Source organism: Mustela nivalis (assembly GCF_964662115.1).
Source record: "Mustela nivalis genome assembly, chromosome: 6".
Classification (NCBI taxonomy): Eukaryota; Metazoa; Chordata; class Mammalia; order Carnivora; family Mustelidae; genus Mustela; species Mustela nivalis.
Window position 1 is genome coordinate 75,252,780 of NC_139025.1, and position 21,769 is coordinate 75,274,548.

General features: G+C 38.2%; 1 protein-coding gene across 13 annotated transcripts in view; it reads left to right on the forward strand.

The window, feature by feature from the left end:
- The window catches only part of ATOSA (atos homolog A), a 141,530-nt gene extending 125,461 nt beyond the window's left edge, over positions 1 to 16,069 (forward strand). For 8 of the 13 annotated variants that reach the window (XM_082734722.1, XM_082734726.1, XM_082734718.1 and 5 more), the window contains 4 exons: positions 3,593 to 3,751; positions 9,267 to 9,335; positions 11,609 to 11,808; positions 15,072 to 16,069. In XM_082734722.1, coding sequence (XP_082590848.1) covers positions 3,593 to 3,751; positions 9,267 to 9,335; positions 11,609 to 11,808; positions 15,072 to 15,225 — 582 coding nt within the window. In that variant the 3' untranslated portion in view covers positions 15,226 to 16,069. Of the gene's footprint in view, positions 1 to 3,592; positions 3,752 to 9,266; positions 9,431 to 11,608; positions 11,809 to 15,071 lie in introns of all 13 variants that reach the window. The other 5 variants (XR_014312807.1, XR_014312808.1, XR_014312809.1 and 2 more) reach the window with 2 other exon arrangements.
- Positions 16,070 to 21,769: the final 5,700 nt, after the last annotated feature.

Consider the following 21,769-nt stretch of genomic DNA (forward strand, 5'->3'; position numbering starts at 1 on the left):
TAACTTTCAGTCCTTCTGATTGATTGATTTTGTGTGTGTGTGTGTGTGTGTGTGTGTGTGTGTGTGTGTGTGTGTGTGTGTGTTTTAATTGCTTATGACCTTGCTCAGTTTATTGATTTTATTGATTTTGTTGTTGTTCTTTAGGGTTTTTTTTACATAGATATTCATATCTTCTACAGATTGGATCAGTTTTATTTCTTACTTTGTAATCCATACCTGTATTTCCTTTTCTTGTTTTGCACTGAGGAGGGTCTAGCATGCGTTGCTAATATATTAAAGTCATTAAAAGCTGAATAAAGTCAGAAACTAATATAGGCCATTGGCCTTATGGTGTTCTTCCTATGAAAATGTTACCCATCTTTAGATTTATTTTATTTAGGAAATTTTTTTTTTAAGATTCTGTTTTTTTAAGATTTTATTTATTTGACAGAGATCACAGGTAGGCAGAGCAGCAGTCAGAGAGAGAGGGGGGAAGCAGGCCCCCTGCCAAGCAGAAAGCCTGATGGGGGCTCAGTCCCAGGACCCTGGGATCATGACCTGAGCCGAAGGCAGAGGCTTTAACCCACTGAGCCACTCAGGTGCCCCTAGGAAATATTTTTGAGTAACTACCATGTGTTGTGCTGTATGCTAGGAGTACAAAGCTAGATAACAATCCTGCTTTATAGATATTACAGTCAACTGAATATGTAAGTGATTTATAAACTCAAGTAATTATCATTGTAAAAGAAATTAACTCAGTCCTCCCATATCCATTCTGTGCTACAGGAACTGAGGAAAGCTTTACTGAGGAACTGTCACTTGAGCTTAGTTACAAAAGATAAGTAGGAAAAAAAAAAAAGATAAGTAGGAATTTTTCAAGTAAATTTGCATGAGGAGTGGGAAGGGATTTTAGACAGGGAACTACATTTGCAAAAGTAGCAACAGAATATGATGATGTTGGAAAGCATCAGCTTGACTCGGAGCATGAGACTCTGTGCAAGTGGGGAGAGAGGAGTCAAGAAACCTACGGTAGGACTTACATGCCATGCTAGGAAGATTTGACTTGATCTAATAGCAGGAAGCATGAAGTTTTGTCTAGTAGGTGATATAATACCTTTTGTTTGTTTGTTTGTTTGTTTGTAGAAAAATAGTTCTACCCATAATACAGAGGATACACTAGAGTAGGAAGGACTTAATTAGAAGATGTACTTGTTCAGGGACGCCTGGGTGGCTCAGTTGGTTAAGCAGTTGCCTTCGGCTCAGGTCATGATCCCAGCGTCCTGGGATCGAGTCCCACATCGGGCTCCTTGCTCTGCAGGGAGCCTGCTTCTCCCTCTGCCTTGCCTTCCACTCTGTCTGCCTGTGCTCGCTCTCACTCTCTCTCTCTCTGACAAATAAATAAATAAAATCTTTAAAAAAAAAAAAAAGAAGATGTACTTGTTCAGAGGAGAGGTTGTGAGGGTCTGAGCTAGGTTAATGGTGGTAGGGAAGAGAGTTGCAGCCATGAGACTGAGTGGTCAAATCACAGAATATGCATTGGATTGATTGCGGGGCAGAAGGGAGGTTAGAAGCTTGGTTATAACATAGATCTTTTGTTCTTAGCTTTTTGACTGGGAATTTCAGAATTGCTAATGTCACAGTTTGAACTTTACAGTATACAAACTATCAGGCTCATGATGGCTTCCAGTGTTCCTTTTTTCCCAGACAACTACTGAATCAAAGATATGGTACTCACATTTCATGATAAATGTGTATACGTATGATATATGTATAGAAATGAGAGCTTGTGAAAAGTTTAAAATGTTTTTCATACCTAGCAAGATATACTAAATTGTTAAAAGTGACTTTCAGCAAGTGAGCTTGAAAGAAATGAAAAAAAAGAAACTTCTCTATTTGTGTTTCTGGGGTTCTGTGGGGGGGATTTATTTATTTACTTATTTACTTATTTATTTGAGAGAGAGAGAGCATGAGCAGAGGGACAGAAAATCTCAAGCTGACTTGACATGGGGCTTGATCTCACAAACTTGAGATCATAACCTGGGCTGGAACTAAGAGTTGAAAGTTTAACCAACTGCACCACCAAGACCCCCCTTTATTTCTGTGCTTTTAAGTTTTTCTCCACTGCTAAAGACAAGTTAAACTATAAAGAAGGAATTATTTTTCAGTTGAAGTTTCAGGTGCGTGGCTCTCTCTTTGCATATGACTATTAACAAGATTTAAAGTGCTTCTCTGTGGCCAGTACCTTGTGGAAAATTTCAGATATTCTACCTTCTCTGTTAGAACATATTTTTATTTACAGAGATTAAGAATAACATATTAAACAATTAGGTTTAACTAAGAGTAGAGTTTAAGGATAGTTAAGTGTGAGTTGGAATAGTGAGAGGAGGCCAAACTTCATACAGTGGTAGAAGATTGATGGGGGACAAGTTGATGACAGGTCTGGTAAACATATGAAGTGATGACGTAGAAATGTTAGCCACCTTATTTGTTTGTTCTGTTTGACTTGTCATTCTTTTCTTTTCTTTTCTTTTTAAGTAGGCTTCAGGAGCACCTGGGTGGCTGTTGGTTAAGTGGCTGCCTTCAGCTCAGGTCGTGATCTTAGCATCCTGGGATGGAGCCCTGCATTGGGCTCCCTGCTCAGCAGGGAGTCACTTCTGTCTCTGCCCCTTTCCCCTGCTCCTGTGCTCTCTCTCTCTGTCTCTCTCTCAAATAAATAAAAATAAAATCTTTTAAAACAATAAAATAAAATAACATAGGTTTCATGCCCAGCATGAAGCCCAGTGTAGGGCTTGAACTCATGACCCTGGGATCAAGAGCTGAGCTGAGCTCATGAGTGGGATATTTAATGGACTGAGCCACCAAGGTGCTCCTATTTAATTTGATGTTAATTTCAGTGTAATAAACAATGTAATGTAATGTTTTCTAATTGCTGTGACTAGGACTTCCAGTACTATGTTGAATAAAAGTGAAAGTGGACATCCTTTTCTTTCTCGTGACCTTGGGGGATTTCCCCTTTAAGTATGGTGTTCACTGTGGGGTTTTCATAGATAGCCTTTATTATGCTGAGGTATGGTCCCTCTAACCCTACTTTGTTGAGGGCCTTTATTATTAATTGATGTTTTTTTTTTAAAGATTTTATTTATTTATCTGACAGATAGAAATCACAAGTAGGCATAGAGGCAGGCAGAGAGAGAGGAAGGGAAGCAGGCTCCCTGCTGAGCAGAAAGCCCAATGTGGGACTCGATCCCAGGACCCTGAGATCATGACCTGAGCCGAAGGCAGTGGCTTAACCCACTGAGCCACCCAGGCGCCTAATTGATGTTTTTCTGTGTCTATTGAAATGGTCCTATGGTTTTTATCTTTCTCTTATTGAAGTTATGCATCACATTAATTAATTTGCAAGTATTAAAACCACCTTTGCATCCCTGGAATAAATCTACTTGATTGTTGGTGAATTATATTTTTTAATGCATTGTTGGATTCTGTTTGAGTAGCAACCATATTTTTTTAGTGCCAGAAAGCGTGGTAATGTATTTCTTTAAATGAAAAACAGACAAAAAACAGGGTGTGTGTCAACTTCTAAAATTCATTTCTTAAAAATTTTGTCTTCCAGGAATCTGTCTTAAACTATCGGTTAGACCCTCTTGGCATTGTTGATGGTTTCACTGCTGAGGTAGGGGCAAGTGGTGTTTTCTGCCCCACACATTTGACTCTTCCTGTTGAAGTGTCATTCTACAGTGTTTCAGATGATAATGCTCCCTCTCCTTATATGGCAAGTATTTTAAAAATTGTCTTTGTCTGCTAAAATCAACCAATTTAATGACAAATGTCTTTACAGAGATTTAAGCCTGCTTTCTCAAAATGCTTGAAACAAAGCATTTCCTAAGAGAAAACTAAAGGCTGAATGAGACTAAAATACCAGAGTGTTACTTCACAATCATTGACTAATCCATCAAAAACTAATGATGTACTATTATATGTTGGCTAACTGAACATAATTTTTAAAATGTTACCTCACAACCTCTTTTTCGGCTAGCTCTAACAACAAATTTCCTCTTTTGCATTTGAGGCTCTGCTGAAAATTGACTTGCTTTTATGTGATTTGAAAAATGAAAAACTATTATTGGCACTATAATTTCATATCTTGTTGAGTTCACACAAATTCTCAAGTGCTTACTGTGCACCCTGGTCCCACAAGTGTTGCCTTCCCACGTGATCCTCATCTCAGGAAGATTTAGTTAACGATTTGGTGAAGTAAGTCTTCTGTGAGACCCTTTTACCCCCTTTCTCCTATTTGTATTGAGACCATTTTTTTTCTAATCCTAGAGTTGATTTCTAATCCTAGCTATTTCTGTTTCCATACGTATGTTCTAACAGGGAGAGTAAGATAGCCAAGGGTAATTTAGAGCAGTTTTGAGCCTTATGATCCTATGATTTCATCTTTACTGTTTTTGTTTTTGTTTTTGATTACTTGAGGATAAAACAAGCCTTCAACTGTAAAAATGACACAAGATCCAAGTGTATGTTTAGTTTCAGCACTTTACAAAAGACAGAGATGGAGAGGAGACTAACAGTGCAAGTCTATAAGAAGTTTACAGTAGTGGTATCAAATAGGGAGTCAGATCTGTGTTTTCATGTTAGGTCTTACTTTGAGAAATACAAATTGCTGTAGTTACAGAATTTTATAGCTCCGGCCTTGCTCCTTGAATTTCCTAGCTTATCACATGACCTTATTGATTGCTCTCCTAATATCCCTCTCCCCAACCTTCTAGATTGTCAAGGACTAAAAGCTGTAAAAAGAGAATTCTGTGCAATTAAGAAACAACAGAGAAAAAGAAATTATACATTTTGGGGGACCTAAATATAGCCTGTTCATTATTGGTCCAGTTTGCTCAGGAAAATTATTTTAGCCTTACTGCATTCTAAGGGTGAATTTTTTTTTTAAGATTTTATTTATTTATTTGAGAGAGAGCAAGTGAAAGAGAGCATGAGCAGGGGGAAGAGCAGAAGGAGAGAGAGAAGCAGACTCTTCTACACTGAACAGGGAGCCTGACACTGGGCTCAATTCTAGGACTCTGGGACTGTGACCTGAGCCAAAAACAGGTGCTCAACTGACTGAGCCATCCAGATGTCCCTGAAAATTTTATTTAAGAGCATGACCAGTGTTTCATACTTATATTTAAAAACAACATCGTGGTGTCTGCTCATTTATTCAGGTTTTCTTTCCCCAATAACATTTACAATTATGGATCCATAGTCATAAAGATGCACAACAGTAACTATGATCTAAAACAAAGATCCAGGGGTGCCTGGGTGGCTCAGTTGGTTAAGCGTCTGCCTTTGGCTCAGATCATGATTCTAGCATCCTGGGATCGAGCCCCACATTAGGCTCCTGGCTCAGCAGGGAGTCTGCTTCTCCCTCACCCTCTGCATCTCCCTTTGCTCATGCTTGCTCGCTCATCGCTCTCTCTCTCTGTATCTTTCTGTCTCAAATAAATAAATAAAATCCTTTAAAAAAATAAAAAATAAAACAAAGACCCATTCCTTCATAGACCTGCCCAGTTATCACAAAGCCACCTGATATTCATTTACCATGGAAAAATGTATCTACTTTTCCGGTATAATTTAGAAAAAATAACAGCTAATTTTGGATAACCAGTAACATGGAAAGTACAACTGATGTAAGTTTGGTATCAGAATAAATGTATCAGGGCACCTGGGTGGCTCAGTGGGTTAAGCCGCTGCCTTCGGCTCAGGTCATGATCTCAGGGTCCTGGGATCAAGTCCCGCATCGGGCTCTCTGCTCAGCAGGGAGCCTGTTTCCTCCTCTCTTGCTAAGGACTAAAAGCTGCCTACTTGTGATCTCTCTCTGTCAAATAAATAAATAAAAATCTTTAAAAAAAAAAAGAATAAATGTATCATTCTGGAGTGCTTACAATATTAAAATAGAACTATGAAAGGTATCCATCAACAAGTCTCATCAGTTTCACATATTCTATTGACGTTTAATACTGAATGGAAATGTAAAGTCTACAGTATTGTAACTTGTCATAATGTACAAAGTCCCCAGTGACTGTTACAATGACTTAGAAGCAAGATAAAAGAGCAAATGGCTGGAAATCAGCTCAAGTAAATATCTTTGAGTAAAATTTACAAACAAGAGAGAATTTGAACTCTGCTTTTAAAAAACAGACCAGCATTAATCTTTGATTTTAGCTGACATCTAAAACACATAGGATTAAGAGATACAAGGTTTTGTCACTTTGTCTCCAGAAAGTACACACAAATGATTATAGCTTTTGATATGGAAAGGGTATGAATCAGGTTATTGAGTTGGCTTAGTCTGTCCTTTCAGAATCCCTGACTTGCTGTTCTCTGATAATATTCTTCAGTAAACTTACCATTATGTAATTAAATTTTTTCTAGGTTATTTTGTTCATTAGGAATGGGTTCCTTTTGTAAATGACCTAGTTCAAATCTTAGACCACAAATCTTTCCTACTAAATAAAATTAATCTTGTTTCTTCAGGGATTCTTTTTTTTTTTTTAATTTTCATTTTTTTTAAAGATTTTATTTATTTATTTGACAGAGAGAGATTACAAGTAGGCAGAGAAAGAGAGGAGGAAGCAGGCTCCCTGCTGAGCAGAGAGCCCGATGCGGGACTCGATCCCAGGACCCTGAGATCATGACCTGAGCCGAAGGCAGCGGCTTAACCCACTGAGCCACCCAGGCGCCCTCTTCAGGGATTCTTATTTACATTTTGGTAGTTTAGTATATTTTCAAAAGATTGATCACATTTTGACAAGAAAGTATATATCACAGACCAGCAGATCTGAGACACCTTGGGATCTCTCATCACAAATAACATAGATGACTCATAAACATACAATTTGGCACAAGGACTGAAAATTCTGTCTTTGTGGTATAGAAGTGGTACAGGATTTTTTTCATTAAATAATCACTTACAGATTAGCTCAAAGCCACATAATCTCTCTCCAATTTGAGCGTCAGTGGTAAAAATGCTATCCAACAGCTACATAACAATATTTCACTATTTAGAAACTATTGAATGGTGGGACCAGGTAAAATGTTCTAAGGAATGTATGCCAGTGGTAAATTCATGGTATGACTTCAATTATCATCATATTAACAGGACCATATATATTATTTTTTGTATTTGTAATTCACCAAATTAAGATAAACTTCTTTTAGTTTTACTTATTGCATAGTCTCTATAGCAGAGTAATTTGAGGAGTTTTTTTGTGTGATTATGACCCAACTTAGTTTACCTTAACCTTCGTATTCCATTCTATAATGCCAGAAAAAAATGTATTTTTCTTCTTTATGTTAAACACTATAATTTTTTACAGGTAGATACATTAATATGGTGACCAACTAAAATAATGAAATTATTAAAATATAACGAATAATAAATTAGTAATAATACTAATGAAATTCCACATAGTTTCCCAATTTTATCTAAAATTCCTAATTTATGAATGCCCCTATTAGTCTTATATTGCTTAGAAATAGTTGTAAATTGTTGGCATATACTCTAAGGTCTTAAAAATATACATACTGTCTTTATAAATTGATTTAGTTACTGTTACCATGTTCTGAAAGCTATTAAAGTTAATAAAGGAATAAAGCTACTAAAGGAAATAAATATAGTCTTTTTTTTTTAAGGATTTATTTATTTGAGAGAGAGAGTGTGTGAGAAGGAGGAGGGTCAGAGGGAGAAGCAGACTCCCCTGCTGAGCAGGGAGCCTGATATGGGACTCCATCCTGGGACTCCAGGATCATGACCTGAGCTGAAGGGACTTGCTTAACCAACTGACCCACCCAGGTGCCCCTAAATACAGTCTTTATGGTAGTTTTTGCCCCACCAGTTCTCTTAAATGTATTTAGGGGAAGGTAGCAAGGAAAATGGTAATGTGTTGCCTATAGCAATGTGATTATAAAGATAGCTATTATTTGGTTATATTCTACTTTCTTTTTCTGGAACTAGGAAGAAGAGGGGCATTATATACCATAGCTTTTTTTCACATAAACAAGATATTATGAGAGAAATTGTTTAAAGCTTCATTATTGCTTTAATTAGGAATGCAGTTTTTTGATAGGCTGTTTTTCATGCTTTAAATGACCATGTGGTAAATCAGATTAGACAAGAACAACCTATGTCCTTTCAGTGACCATTTCCACGAATATTTCCTAATATTAATGTGTTAATTTAATAGTCTGAGGTTGGCACTTGACTCACATAGCAGAGTCTGGCCCTCCTCTTTACGTTTGCATGCTTTTTTTCACCCTCCAACCCTGGTCTGTCTTACAAATAACAGAGATGTTTGATGGGACAGTCCTGTTTTATATTTACTTCTACTGAAGTTTGACATGTTTTGGCATGTACAATATAAAATGTTAGGATATGAAATGTAGAACATGCAATTATTCTATTTAACTACTTGAAACTGTTACCCCAGTTAAATGAATCAGCCTTCCTTTCTGAAAGCTATCTAAGAATTAAATAGCACAATTAACCACCTGTAGTCATTTGGTCATCTTGCCTATCTAGAAACTTTCACATGTGCAATTCTAACTTTACTTGTTTTAATTTATGTTTGTTTGCTGTCATTTGGGCTTCTGTAGTGACTAGAACATGCTTCTCAGAAAACTACTTAGTATAGAATGGTAGTACTTCTCAAACTTTAATGTACATATGATGATATCTGGGGGATCTTAAAATATAGCTTTGATTTGGTAGGTCTAGGGAGAATCATAAATTGTACATTTCTAAGACGTTTACAGATGAGTCTGATGATGCTGGTCTGTAGTCAGAAATCCATATATTAATTTAACTCACCGGCTGAAGAATTAACTTTACTGTCGGCTAAGACTTAGACCCGTTTGCCTTCCTGACTTCTTATATGTCCAAAGAACAGTAAATGGATTGCTTCTTCATTTCCATCCTCCCATGTGATAACAAGGGAATAATCCCATTTTCTCCCTTATCTCCCTTTCAGTCAAGGAGCTTCTTATTTCTGGTTTTTATATCTTAATATAAATTTCAAGCAGTGTAATGTTATATATTAATCATTGTAACATCTCCAGGAAGAACAGTAATCCTTTCTGGACCCTCACTGTTCCATACTCAGAATGTACCTATCGATGGGAATATTTTTGCATACAAGTCAAATTCTAAAATGTTAGTAATTACATGGTTTATTATTTTTCATCTTTTATTTACATGTGCATCAGTTTGTACTCAATTTGTCTTCTTTTATTTCAAGGGTGTGATTACTTTAGAGTCCCTTGGTAAAAGGGGTTACCGAGTACCTCCTTCAGGAACAATACAAGTGGTATGTGTTTTATAGCCTACAATTGCAATAATCATTCTCTCACATACATATAGAACTTAGCCCTTTCTCCTGCTACTGCTGCTGCAACAACTTTGGTAAGTAACAGTGGGGCTGCAGCTTTCTTTGGAGTTTCCCTGCTCTGCCCCAGGAATGGCCATGTGGGGACCTTCATAAAAGGAAAGCATAAATAATCTAATGAAGGTGAATGCTTTAGAAAAATAGTATACACCAGTTTACATAACTTGAATAGAGCTATTTTCAGTGTAATTAGAACTAACATTACTAGTGCCTTCTATTTAATTTAATTAGCCAGACTGAGATTGACCTATTTCAAAGAAGACCTCAACTATTAGTAATGCTTTGGCAGGAAACCTTGGAAAATAAAATTATATGATCCCTAGTGTAATAATTTCAAAGTTAATCTAAGATGGTTATTAAAAGTAGAAATGTAGTCTGACAGATATGAGTGCAGAGAAGGCACCCTCTCTTTTGGTCTAGGTGTTGGTCTTCTTTTGGCTCAGGAAAATTCCTCTAGCCCAGAGCAGTCATTCATCATTGGTCTTGCATTCTCAGAAGACTTATTTGTTACCAAGGTCAGTTTGTGATTGAGTTCATCTCCAAGTCAGACCCAGGATAATCCTGCAGGCCCAGAAGTCTTTTTCCAAAGCTGGAGCTTGTAGACTAAAAAGAATCTAATTGATATTTGTTGGTTATAACTCAATAGAGCTGAAATTTAAAGAGGAAAAAAATACCTAGCTAAGTTCCTTACACTCAAGATCTGGTCTAATTCAATAAGCCTTCTTATTGATGTCTTTTGGCCTCATTGTGATCACCAGACCACTTTTACTCATCACCATTGTTCAAATACAGCAAGAGCTCTGTACATTTATTTCCTGTCTCACAGGGATGAAACACAGTACTATGTAATACTTATGTGTGCATATAATGCAGTATATACACATATATAAATTTTACCAAGAAAGAATCACTGCATATTAAAGTAATACTTCTATGTTAAATGCATTTCTTGAATTTAAATGAGTGATAATCTTCTCGTTCTCTCACCTCTGGCTACGTAGTTCTTGTGACAGAGTAGGTCACTGGAAAGCTAGCTATCAGTTGTCATAATAATGACCCAGAGGCAGCATATTCATACCTCTTGTTTGATAACAGCCAACTTTTAAAATGATTAATTTTAAATCTGAAACTTAGTCATGTCTTTCATTCCTTATATAGTTTAATTATGTATAAACATGGTTTGAACTCCTGGATTGCTAGTTGTTGTGGTTCTTGAATGTATTAGCCTTAATCTTAAGACTCACTAGATTTCAAAAGTTGGATCATAATATTGATATATTTCTCATTTTGATTCAGTGAGTGATGTCCAGTGCCACGGATGAGCTTCTGAAAGCATGGGCACCAAGTTACCTATTGATGTGTTGGTAATTTGGTTAAAGTCAGATCAGCAGCTTGGGATTTTGTTTAAAAATTAGTACTTAAAAAAATAATATTCCTTCAATTATTAATAGCCATGTATCAGTTGAATTTAATTCAGTCTTCACTAAGGATATGTATTTTGGTCTATTATGGTATTGGTGATTTTTTAAAAGTTTAGTGTCACTACAGTTTTTGCAATGAATCCAACTCTAAGAACATGAAGTATTATTCATCCTACTTTGTAACTAATAATAATGAACTTTATTTTCTAAACTCAGAAAAATTTCCAAATAAGGGAATTTCTCTTTTTTGAGAACACATTTTTAATTTTATATAACTATATGTACCTAATATACCAAAAAGTCTAGCTTTACCCAGGTATTTTTAAATTTTTCTATTTACTCACTATTAAAAATGTAAGGAAAATTAATATTCTGAGTATTTCACAGTTGACACACTTTAATAAAGCTAATGTTTGAAATAAGTGAACTGGAATGTTTTAATTCAGTAAGGGTGTATTTTGCTTACTTTAGTGGAAGCATTTCTTAAAATCTGAACAAAGAGTAAAAGCTATGTATTACCTAATATGAAATTTGTGGCTAAAAATTTTGATTTGTTACAGGATTTTGTATTATTGGGAAATAAAAATTGAAACTTTTTTAAAAATTGAATATCACGTCATAAACTTTTAAGATATTATTAACTTTAGTTCCCAAAACTGAATTATATCCACTGGGATTAACTTATAAAAAAAACTATTTTATTATTGGCACAATCATTTTGCATCAAATCAACAAACCACTTTTTAAAGAATAATTTTTATGTTGTTTCTTCAGACCTTATTTAATCCTAATAAGACTGTGGTGAAGATGTTTGTTGTGATATATGACTTACGAGATATGCCAGCCAATCATCAGACATTCCTTCGACAAAGAACTTTTTCTGTACCTGTTAAACAAGAAATGAAGAGAACTGTTAATAAAGAAAACATCCGACATGCAGAAGAACGGTTATTACGCTACCTCATACATCTGAGGTAATGTTTCAAATATATATGAAAATATGTTACTAAAGAAGAACTTCAAAATTGTTGTCACTTGGACTAGACCAGTATCCTTTGGAATTTGCTTAATTTGGAGACTTTTCATATACTAAGATGCAGAAAAAACATAGCATATCTTCCTGCAGTCATTGTTACTTGTTGAATTAGGAGAGTTTTCATTTATAGCAATGTAATGTAAAATATTTTATATCAAAAAAATGCTCACCTATCTGGGGCAGTGAAACACATTTTGAAACCAATAGAATTATTATATGAACTGCATATGCAGCTCTATATTTTCTAGTGGCCACATTAAAAAAAAGTAGTGAGAGAGAGGAAAGATGAATATATTTTATTTAACTCAACATATCCAAGTGTTAAAATCTGAATATATAATCCACATAGGGGCGTCTGGGTGGCTCAGTGGGTTGTCTCTGCCTTCATTAAGGTCATGATCTCAGGGTCCTGGGAGCAAGCCCCGAATCAGGCTCTCTGCTCAGTGGGGAGCCTGCTTCCTTCTCTCTGCCTGCCTCTCTGCCTGCTTGTGATCTCTCTCTCTCTGTCGGATAAATAAATAAAATCTTTTTAAAAAATTATGAATGAGGTATTTTTACATCCTTTTATTGTAAATGTTTGAAATTAAATAGAGATTTATAGGAACAGTACAACTCAATGTGAAGTAGCCACATTTTAGGTGCTCAGTAGCTACATGTGGTTAGTGGCTACTGTATTGGGCAGGGAATGTTTTTAACTTTCATTCATTCATTTAACAAGTATTTGTGTGTCAGGTATGCTCCTGGGCACCGGGGAAACAACAGTGTGAAAATCTCTGTTCTCAAAGAGTTTATATTCTAGTAATTCCATCAGAAATAACCTTTTCCTCTGACTTTTGCTACCCAGGTCACAGCACTAGGTTGTGAGAAGCAGTTTGTCGTTGAGGTCCAAGTTACCAGTATTCTGGGACTAGGTTTTCTGCCCTTAAATCCTAGTGTAGCTCTCAGGCAATGAGCAAATCTATTGGTTAATAGCTGAATAGCCTTCCCCCCTGCCCCAAGATTTTATTTGTTTGACAGCACAAGCAGGGAGAGCAGTAAGCAGAGGGAGAGGGAGAAGCTCTCTTAGCAGAGAGCCCAACATGGGGCTGGATCCCAGGACCCTGGAATCATGACCCAAGCCAAAGGCAGATGCTTAACTGACTGAGCCACCCAGTTGCCCCTGAATAACCTTTTGGTTATAGCTCTGTTGTTAGTAATTTTCTGATGTTGTTCATAGTAAGTTCTCAGTCATATCAGCGAGACTAAATCATTTTAGCCTAACTCCCTTGCTCCAAAAGTTGCTATTCCTGAGAAGGAGGCACCTCTCATCCAGGGCCCAGGCAGAAGACCTTTAATCTGCTACTGATGGGGACCACCAGCTATCTTTCAATAGATCTACCTTGTGGTGGTCTAGAATGAATAAAGAGTTGTCCACTCAAGTCTCATACTTGAAAAAGTCTAGTACTGCTTAATTGGTACTTTTGCCTTGGGGTCTTCTGCCTGGTGTTCTGAATCCTGGGGACATGTTAAACTGGCTCAGTGTTTGTTTTGGGGGGAGGGGCCGTGTGGTTTTTCTTTTTTTAAGATTTTTATTTACTTATTTGACAGAGATCACAAGTAGGCAGAGTTACAGGCAGAGAGAGAGGAAGAAGCAGACTCCCTGCTGAGCAGAGAGCCCGATACAGGGCTCGGTCCCAGGACCCTGGGATCATGACTTGAGCCGAAGGCAGAGGCTTAACCCACAGAGCCACCCAGGAGCCCCTGTGTTGTTTTTTTCTTTTAAGATTTTATTTATTTGACAGACAGAGATCACCAGTAGCCAGAGAGGCAGGCAGAGAAAGAGAGAGAGGGAAGCAGGCTCCCTCCTGAGCAGAGAGCCCGATGTGGGGTTTGATCCCAGGACCCTAAGATCATGACCCAAGCTGAAGGCAGAAGCTCAACCCACTGAGCCACCCAGGTGCCTCTGGCTCCATGTTTTTAAACCCAACTCTATACTACCTGTTATGAGCCTGATGGGAAGTGTTATATAGATTGTGGAATAAAAATCTGAAAACAGACTTGGAAGACTTTAAAAAGAGAAATGGTATGAAATAGCAGACTGTAAGAATAGCTCTCAGCCCAATCTAGATAAGATTCAACTCTCTACACTTCCATTTGATACCATTTCTTCTGAAGTTTCACCACCATAGCGCTACATAAGCAATATTCACTAAGATAAACCACCCCAGCCTTTATAATCCCCACATAGTGATCAGATACTTTAAATGCTGTAAAGAAACTTCTTTGGGAAGTATACCACTTATGTATGAGTATGTTCTACTTGCTAAAGGTCTCAGTTTGCTCCTTCAGATTAAGAAGGTAAAAAAAAACTTCAGGCAGAATGGAAGAGTAAGCTGACATTTGGCTCACATACAACTGACCACCAGATGTTTCAGCTAATTTAGGAGTAAAATTCAGAAACCCATAGAGTATTTCTGCTATGCAAAGGGAAAATGAGAGAGATTAGCACTAAAGAGTATGTTTGTATGCTTGACTAGCTTCCAGACAAGTTTATAGGACAAAAGACTCCAGCCCCTGTATTATGTCATAGATACTAGCAGGGTATTGTCACAGTTCCATACACAGTTGTGATACCACTTTCATTTCACTACAAACTTTTGTCTTTTTAATGATGTTTAGGCTTTATTTAGCTACTAGCCATTACTAATGATAGCAATAATTCCGCTATACTTGATTATTTTCTGTTGTGACTTTTCAAGTTTGGAATCCTTTTTAATGTACTCAAAATTGGGAGAGGGCAAGTTATGTGAAATGGATGTGACTAGAAGATGCTAGAACTGCAAAGCCCAAATGTAGTGTTATTGACTAACATGAACTGAAACTTGACACTGTAGGTGAGGGAAGGTGCATGTGTTACGGTGTCAGGGATGAAAGTAAGATGGTATGGGAAACAAGCTTTACAGAAAGAAGCGCCTCTGATGATATGAGGAAAGGGAGTGTCGATTGTTCAGGTAGTGAATAATAAGGGGGAAACACTTAACTAGGAACTAGCAGCACAAACTTCGGCAATAGGAGGCTAAATAAATATCTTGTTAAAGAGTCATTCTTAATATTGTAGCAAGACTAATTCTTCCTGCTTTCAAAATTCAAATCCTCAAGTTTGTTTGTTTTAAAAACTCAGTGCCTACAATGTTGCATCTTTCTGTTTGCTTGTCTATATAGGTTCCAGAGTTCTAAATCTGGAAAGATCTACCTCCATAGAGATGTACGACTCCTGTTCTCAAGAAAGTCAATGGAAGTTGATAGTGGTGCTGCGTATGAACTCAAATCTTACACTGAATCGCCAACAAACCCTCAGTTTTCACCAAGATGTTGATAAGGAGTGACAATTTAAAGTATTCGCTCAGTACCCAAGTTGGAAAGTAAAAATTAGCGTAGAACGGAGTGTACCAATTAACAACCAGGAGAGTGGATCCTCTCCTGTTATCCTGGACCAGTTTTTATTAAAGGATTCCTGGAATGAGATCCACATATTCCAAGTAGACTGGAAACACTCATGTCCTAATAAGCCTTTTTGTACTGTTGAAACCACTTCATTGGACGTGTTGCAATAGCAAACCACCCCCCCATCCAGTTAGATTAGTGTTGACACATTTTATTTCTCAGTTATTTAATATTTAATGTTTTCCTTAATACTCAAGTGATGTTTGTCTCTAGTGTTCTAATGTAGCACAAATCCTATGTAAAATCATACTATGTATTTTTGACATTAATGTTGAAATCCAAAATATATGCACAAATCTTTAATTTTGTGTGATGTGTTTTAAGTACTATTCATTTAATTTATTGAAAATGAGAATGAAATGTTGAGCTTCTTTAAGATTAATGCACTATGCAAGCATGTGTACTTTTTATATCTCCCAGCTCTAGTTTTCACCCCATCCAGGTTGCTGTAGTCCTTTAACATGCTGTTTTGGCAGTGCAACGCGGACTAAGCTGCTTCACATTCCCTTTGCAAGTTCAAATCATTACGCCCATTGATACTCCTTCTAGAACTCCTTATCCCTAAAACAGTTCTATTTTTCCTTAATTACTACTGCAGAGGCTTTACATTAAATTGCTGTCCCATGCTAGATAACTTTTGCAAATTGTTAAAAAGAATATGTACTTTGAAAGTAAATTAGTATTTATATTGTAAATATACGCAAAAAACAAAGAAATGTGTATTTGGCTTTTATTTTTAGATGAGACATTCATGTGATTGAGTGATTTCTGGTAGCCATCAGACAGTTTCCATTCTAGCTTTATTGCAGACGAGAGGAGAGGGAAGTTGTCTTGAGCTTCTTCCCCAAGGAAATTTACCACTTTTTAAAAAGTTTTTATTTATTTAGTTTGGAGAGAGAATAAGCAGGGAGGAAGGGGGGGCAGACCTCCTGCTGAGCAGGAAGCCCAATATTGCTCAGTCCCAGGACATGGAGATCATGGCCCGAGCCAAAGGCAGATGCTTAACTGACTGAACCACCCAGGCGCCCCAAATTTATCACTTTCTTGCTCAGGGTCACAATGGAAGGAAGGCATTTGGCAGCTAGGAAAACTCCTAAACAAGGGAACTTGGCTGAGTGCAGCAAAAGCCCTCCCTTCATCCCCCTTAGAAAAGTGGTTTTAGGGGCACCTGGGTGGCTCAGTGGGTTAAAGCCTCTGCTTTCAGCTCAGGTCATGATCCCAGGGTCCTGGGATCGAGCCCCGCATTGGGCTCTCTGCTCAGCAGGGAGCCTGCTTTCCTTCCTCTCTCTCTGCCTGCCTCTCTGCCTACTAGTGATCTCTGTCTGTCAAATAAATTAAAAAAAAAAAAAAAAAGATTTAAAAAGTGGTTTTAGATGTTTGTGCACTGACAGTGGACAATAGGAGATCAGATAACAAGGCACACATAAAATACCAACAGGGCACCTGGGTGGCTCAGTTGGTTAAGCATCTGCCTATTGGTTTCCATGATTTCATGTGGCTTAGGTCAGCATCTCATGGGTTGAGAGATTGAGCCCCTCATTGGGCCCTGTGCTCAGCACAGGGAGTCTGAAGATTCTCTCCCTCTGCCTCTCCTCCCACACATGCGTGCACATGCTCACTCACTTTCAAATAAATCTTTAAAATAAAATACCAGCTAAGAAAAAAGTCTATTGGTATTCCATAAAGCTTAAAAAAAAAAAAAAAAGTTGTCAATGGCACAAATTTGTGAAGATTTATTCTTAATTTTCAGACCATGGAAGCAACATGGAATTAGGACCCAGAACATTTGGACTGTAGTCCCAGCTCTAATATTATCTAATAGGACTGACTCCAGGAATTCTCTAAACTTTTTCTGGATCTGTGTGATCGAGAAAATGGGGTGAGAATATTGATAATATGCCTGCTTATATTCTGTCATCTGATTGTTGGAATCAATATTCTAATATATGTATCTTGATTTCTTACACATTGGCCTAAGTAAATATTGGTAATTCTATATAAAACCTGGAAAAAACATCAAGCATTTAAACTATCAAAATACTTTTTAAAAATTTATTATTGTTTCTTTGACCTCTCTAGTAATCCAAAAATTAGTGATGTATGTTGTATGCAGGTGTCTTTTTACATGGATACCTCACTGTAACCTTTCTAGAATTATTTCTAATAACATGGTTTTCCATGTTTCTGGGCATTTTTTTCCTTTTGTAAGATTTATTTGAGAGAGAGAGAGAGTGTGTGCACGCGTGTGTGTGCGCATGCGCGCACGTGCACGAAGGGAAGAACAGAGGGAGAAGCAGACTCCTCGCTGAGAAGGGAGCCCCATGTGGGGCTCAATCCCAGGACCCTGGGATCATGACCCGAGCCAAAGGCAGATGCTTGGGCGCCTGGGTGGCTCAGTGGTTAAGCCGCTGCCTTCGGCTCAGGTCATGATCTCAGGGTCCTGGGATCGAGTCCCGCATCGGGCTCTCTGCTCAGCAGGGAGCCTGCTTCCTCCTCTCTCTCTCTCTGCCTGCCTCTCTGCCTACTTGTGATTTCTCTCTGTCAAATAAATAAATAAATCTTAAAAAAAAAAAAAAAAACAAACAAAGGCAGATGCTTGATCAGCTGAGTCACTCGGGTTCCCCTTTTATGGGCATTTTAAAGAAAATTTTAAGAAGACTGAAACATAGGTGCATCCTGTGCTCTTGCTGCAAGTTTGTGCAAGGGAATCGTACTGAAATTTTGTCCCTCTTTTTAGGGCCTCTTATGCCTAAATTGTTTTTTCCAATTGAGATATGGTCACCCAGCACCTGTCTGCTCTCACTTGCCCTGGCACTATGTCTAACATATTAGTTGTTTTCCCCACCCTTCTGTCACAAGCTGAGACTTGACCACACTTTCCTGCTTCTTCCTCTCCCTCTGACACTTTCCCATTCCACTCCTACCCCCATCCCCAACTTCTCTCTCTCAAATAAAAATCTTTAAAAAATAAATAAAAAATAAAAAGATTCCCTCCTGCCATTTTCCCCCACCAGAACTTTGTCGTTTCCAGAACAAAAGGAAAACCTTTCTCTTCCAAGGCTTCATTCTAAGGATTCCTACTCTTTGCTAATTAGTTTTGTGAATGAAGCAGTGACTCTTTTTCAAACTTAAAAGATTGATGCAATACATGTTCATTATCAGATTTTTTTCACATTACTTAATTATGTAAAATAACTATATAAGTCCCTTTCTCTGTTCACCCTTTCAGCTATAACTTTATAGAGGTGGTCACTGTGAAATCTTGATATTTGACACTCCTTGTGGTCTACTAGACCTAGAAATACAGTGTCAGTCTAGATGGGAAGAAGGCTTTTCATCATGGTAGGAATTCATTCTCAATTCCTAAAATTATATATGCATTGGAATTGGCCCATTCTACTCTATCATGGATTATCTATGCGAAAGATATCCTCTCTCAAAATTTTTATTGTAGTAGTTTGTGATATATGTATTTTAAACTTGGACCCTCGGAGGAGGAAGAGAACATATGAATGCCTACTGTGAATGTACCAGTCAATGTAAACAATTTATATGTTATTTAATACTTAAAGCCATACTGCAGAGAGTATAAATCTATTCTATAATGAAAGAAAAGGAAGCTTGAAGAGCTTGCCCAAGGTCTCACTGTTAGAAGACTCAGGATTCAAATCTGAGTTAAAGCTTGTATTTTCCGTTCTACTACTCTGGAATTTTGCCTCTTTCTTCATTCTCTTTCCACTAAAAATTACAGTCTGGCATAAAACATACATTCATCAGGGTACCTTGGGTGGCTCAGTGGGTTAGGGCCTCTGCCTTCGACTTGGGTCATGATCCCAGGGTCCTCAGATTAAGCCCCGAATTGGGCTCTCTGCTCAGCGGGGAGCCTGCTTCCTCCTCTCTATCTCTCTCTCTCTCTCTCTCTCTGCCTGCCTCTCTGCCTACTTGTGATCTCTGTCACAAATAAGATCTTTAAAAAAATAAAATAAAATACACTTTCATCAATATCCTTGGCAATAAAGTGTATAAGTTGTGTGTGATGAGTGAGATATATAAGGCAATGCCTATTGATCATTAGGGGAAAAAAGACTTAAAAAAAAAAAAAAAGATTTGGGATTCCTGGGTGGCTCAGTCATTAAGCATCTCCCTTTGGCTCAGGTCATGATATTAGGGTCCTGGAATCGAGCTCTGCATTGGGCTTCCCGATCGGCAGGAAGCCTGCTTTTCCATCTCCCACTCCCCCTGCTTGTGTTCCTTCTGTTGCTGTCTCTCTCTGTCAAATAAATAAATAAAATCTTTTATAAAAAAGGACTTTAGGGAGAAGTGTCCTAAAGCTACTCAGAGGCCATTCAACTTAGTATATAGTCAGAAAGCATGCAAATAAAGTTGAGGGAAATTTTAGGTACACATTGTGGTAAATATTTTAAGAGATTTTATTTTTGAGAGAGAGAGCAGGTTGGGGAGTTGGAGGAGTAGAGGGAAAGGGAGAGAGAGAATCTCAAGCAGCCTCCATGCCGAGTGAGCAGCGGAGAGCCCAATGTGGGGCTCAATCCCACAACCCCAAAATCAAGAGTCAGATACCCAAACGACTGAGCCGCACCTCATTTTAAGAAATTTTAAAGGTTTAAAGTTTGTGGTGTCTCTTCCAGACCCCACCGTTCATCATTCTTTTCAACTCATTCAAAATTTTCCTGTTTGTACTTTTAATTCATATAAAGAACTGTCATCTTAGTCCTTAGAGAAGTGGCATCCACCAGTTTCTAGGTTCCATTTCTGACACTGAAGTTTTTGAAACTGCTCTCTCTTTACAGTTAACTGACCTTACTCAGGTAATGTTTGTTCCCTGGGCTTAGTTCACAGAAGTCACCATTTATATTCAGGGTTTTGGCTTTCTTTATCTCACTTGGCTTCCTGAGTTGATCTTCCAGACTCTTCCTCTACCTTCCTTTCATAAATGTATTCTGTTCTTGGGGTGCCTGGCTGGCTCTATCGGTGGAGTGTGCAACTCTTGAAATTGGGGTTGTGAGTTTGAGCCCCACATTGGGTATAGAGATTACTTAAAAATAAAATCTTTTAAAAAAGTAAGCCGGTGCCGCTGCCACTGCAACTAAGATGGCCAGGAGACTCAGTCTTCCTCAATGATGTTTGGATCAGGGGGCCAAGTCAAGTGCTGGTTGCGTCCTTCACCATGGCAGGGGGGCACACTACAATTCTGTCCACCCTCAGCCCCTTCACCAAAAACACCACCATGATCAACCAGGCCACACCCTACAACTATCCAGTGCCCCTCCGAGATGATGGGGACATACCTGACACACCCAGGTCTCTAGCTTGGAATGGCTGAAGAAATTGTGAGCACCTCTGGTGGCATGGAGAAGGCTCCTTCCCTGGTGGACAATACAAATGTGAAAAGCTACTCCAGGGGGAAAAATGTATTCTGTTCTTGATACTTGCTACAATATCAGCAATGGTGCAGGTGGATTTCCTCTTTCAGCTGCTTGAGGAATGGTTGGGGTGGGACATTATCTCCTGTACTCCTACAAACTCTTGAGCTAGGGCACCTACACCTCTAAAAGACCACTGATCTTTTTGAAGCTTTTATACACTTACCAAGTTTCAAGCCTGAAAAGTCTTGTGCATGTGTGGATCAGAATCACCAGGGGGAGCTTTGATTAAACAAAAATACTTGAACCTTGCCACATACCTAACGAAAATCTGTTAATAGGGTTTCTCTGTGATTCTAGTCCCTGTGGCTAATTTAATTAAAATTAAATAAAATTCAAAATTCAGTTTCTCAGTTGCACTAGTCACATCTCAAATGATTGGTAGTCAAATTAGAGTCATTGTTTTTTTGTGGGGTTTTTTTGGTATTTTTTAGATGGGGGTAGTGGCAGAGGGAGAGAGAATCTTATGTAGGCATCATGAGCTGAGCAGAAATCAAGAACTGAACACTTGGGGCACCTGGGTGGCACAGTCAATTAAGCATCTGCCTTCAGCTCAGGTCATGATCCCAGAGTCCCAGGACTGAGTCCATCCAGGGCTTAAGCCCTGCCTGGGGCTCCCTGCTCATTGGAGAGTCTGCTTCTCCCTCTGCCTCTCATTCTGCACAATGCGCAGCACTGTTTGTTTGTTTGTTTACAAACAAACAAACAAAAAAGGGAGTCAGACAACTTAACCTCCTGAGCCACCCAGGCGGCCCTGATCCTTGTTTTTTGTTTTTGTTTTTAATGTATGCTCTATGCCCAGCATGGAGCCCAACACAGGGCTTGAACTCAAGACCATGAGATCAAGATCGGAGCTGAGATCAAGAGTTGGAGGCTCAACCAACTGAAACACCCAGGTGCTCCTGACTAGTGACAATTGTATTGGTTAGCAGAGATACAGAGTTATTTCCATCATAGAAAGTTCTATGCAGTCTA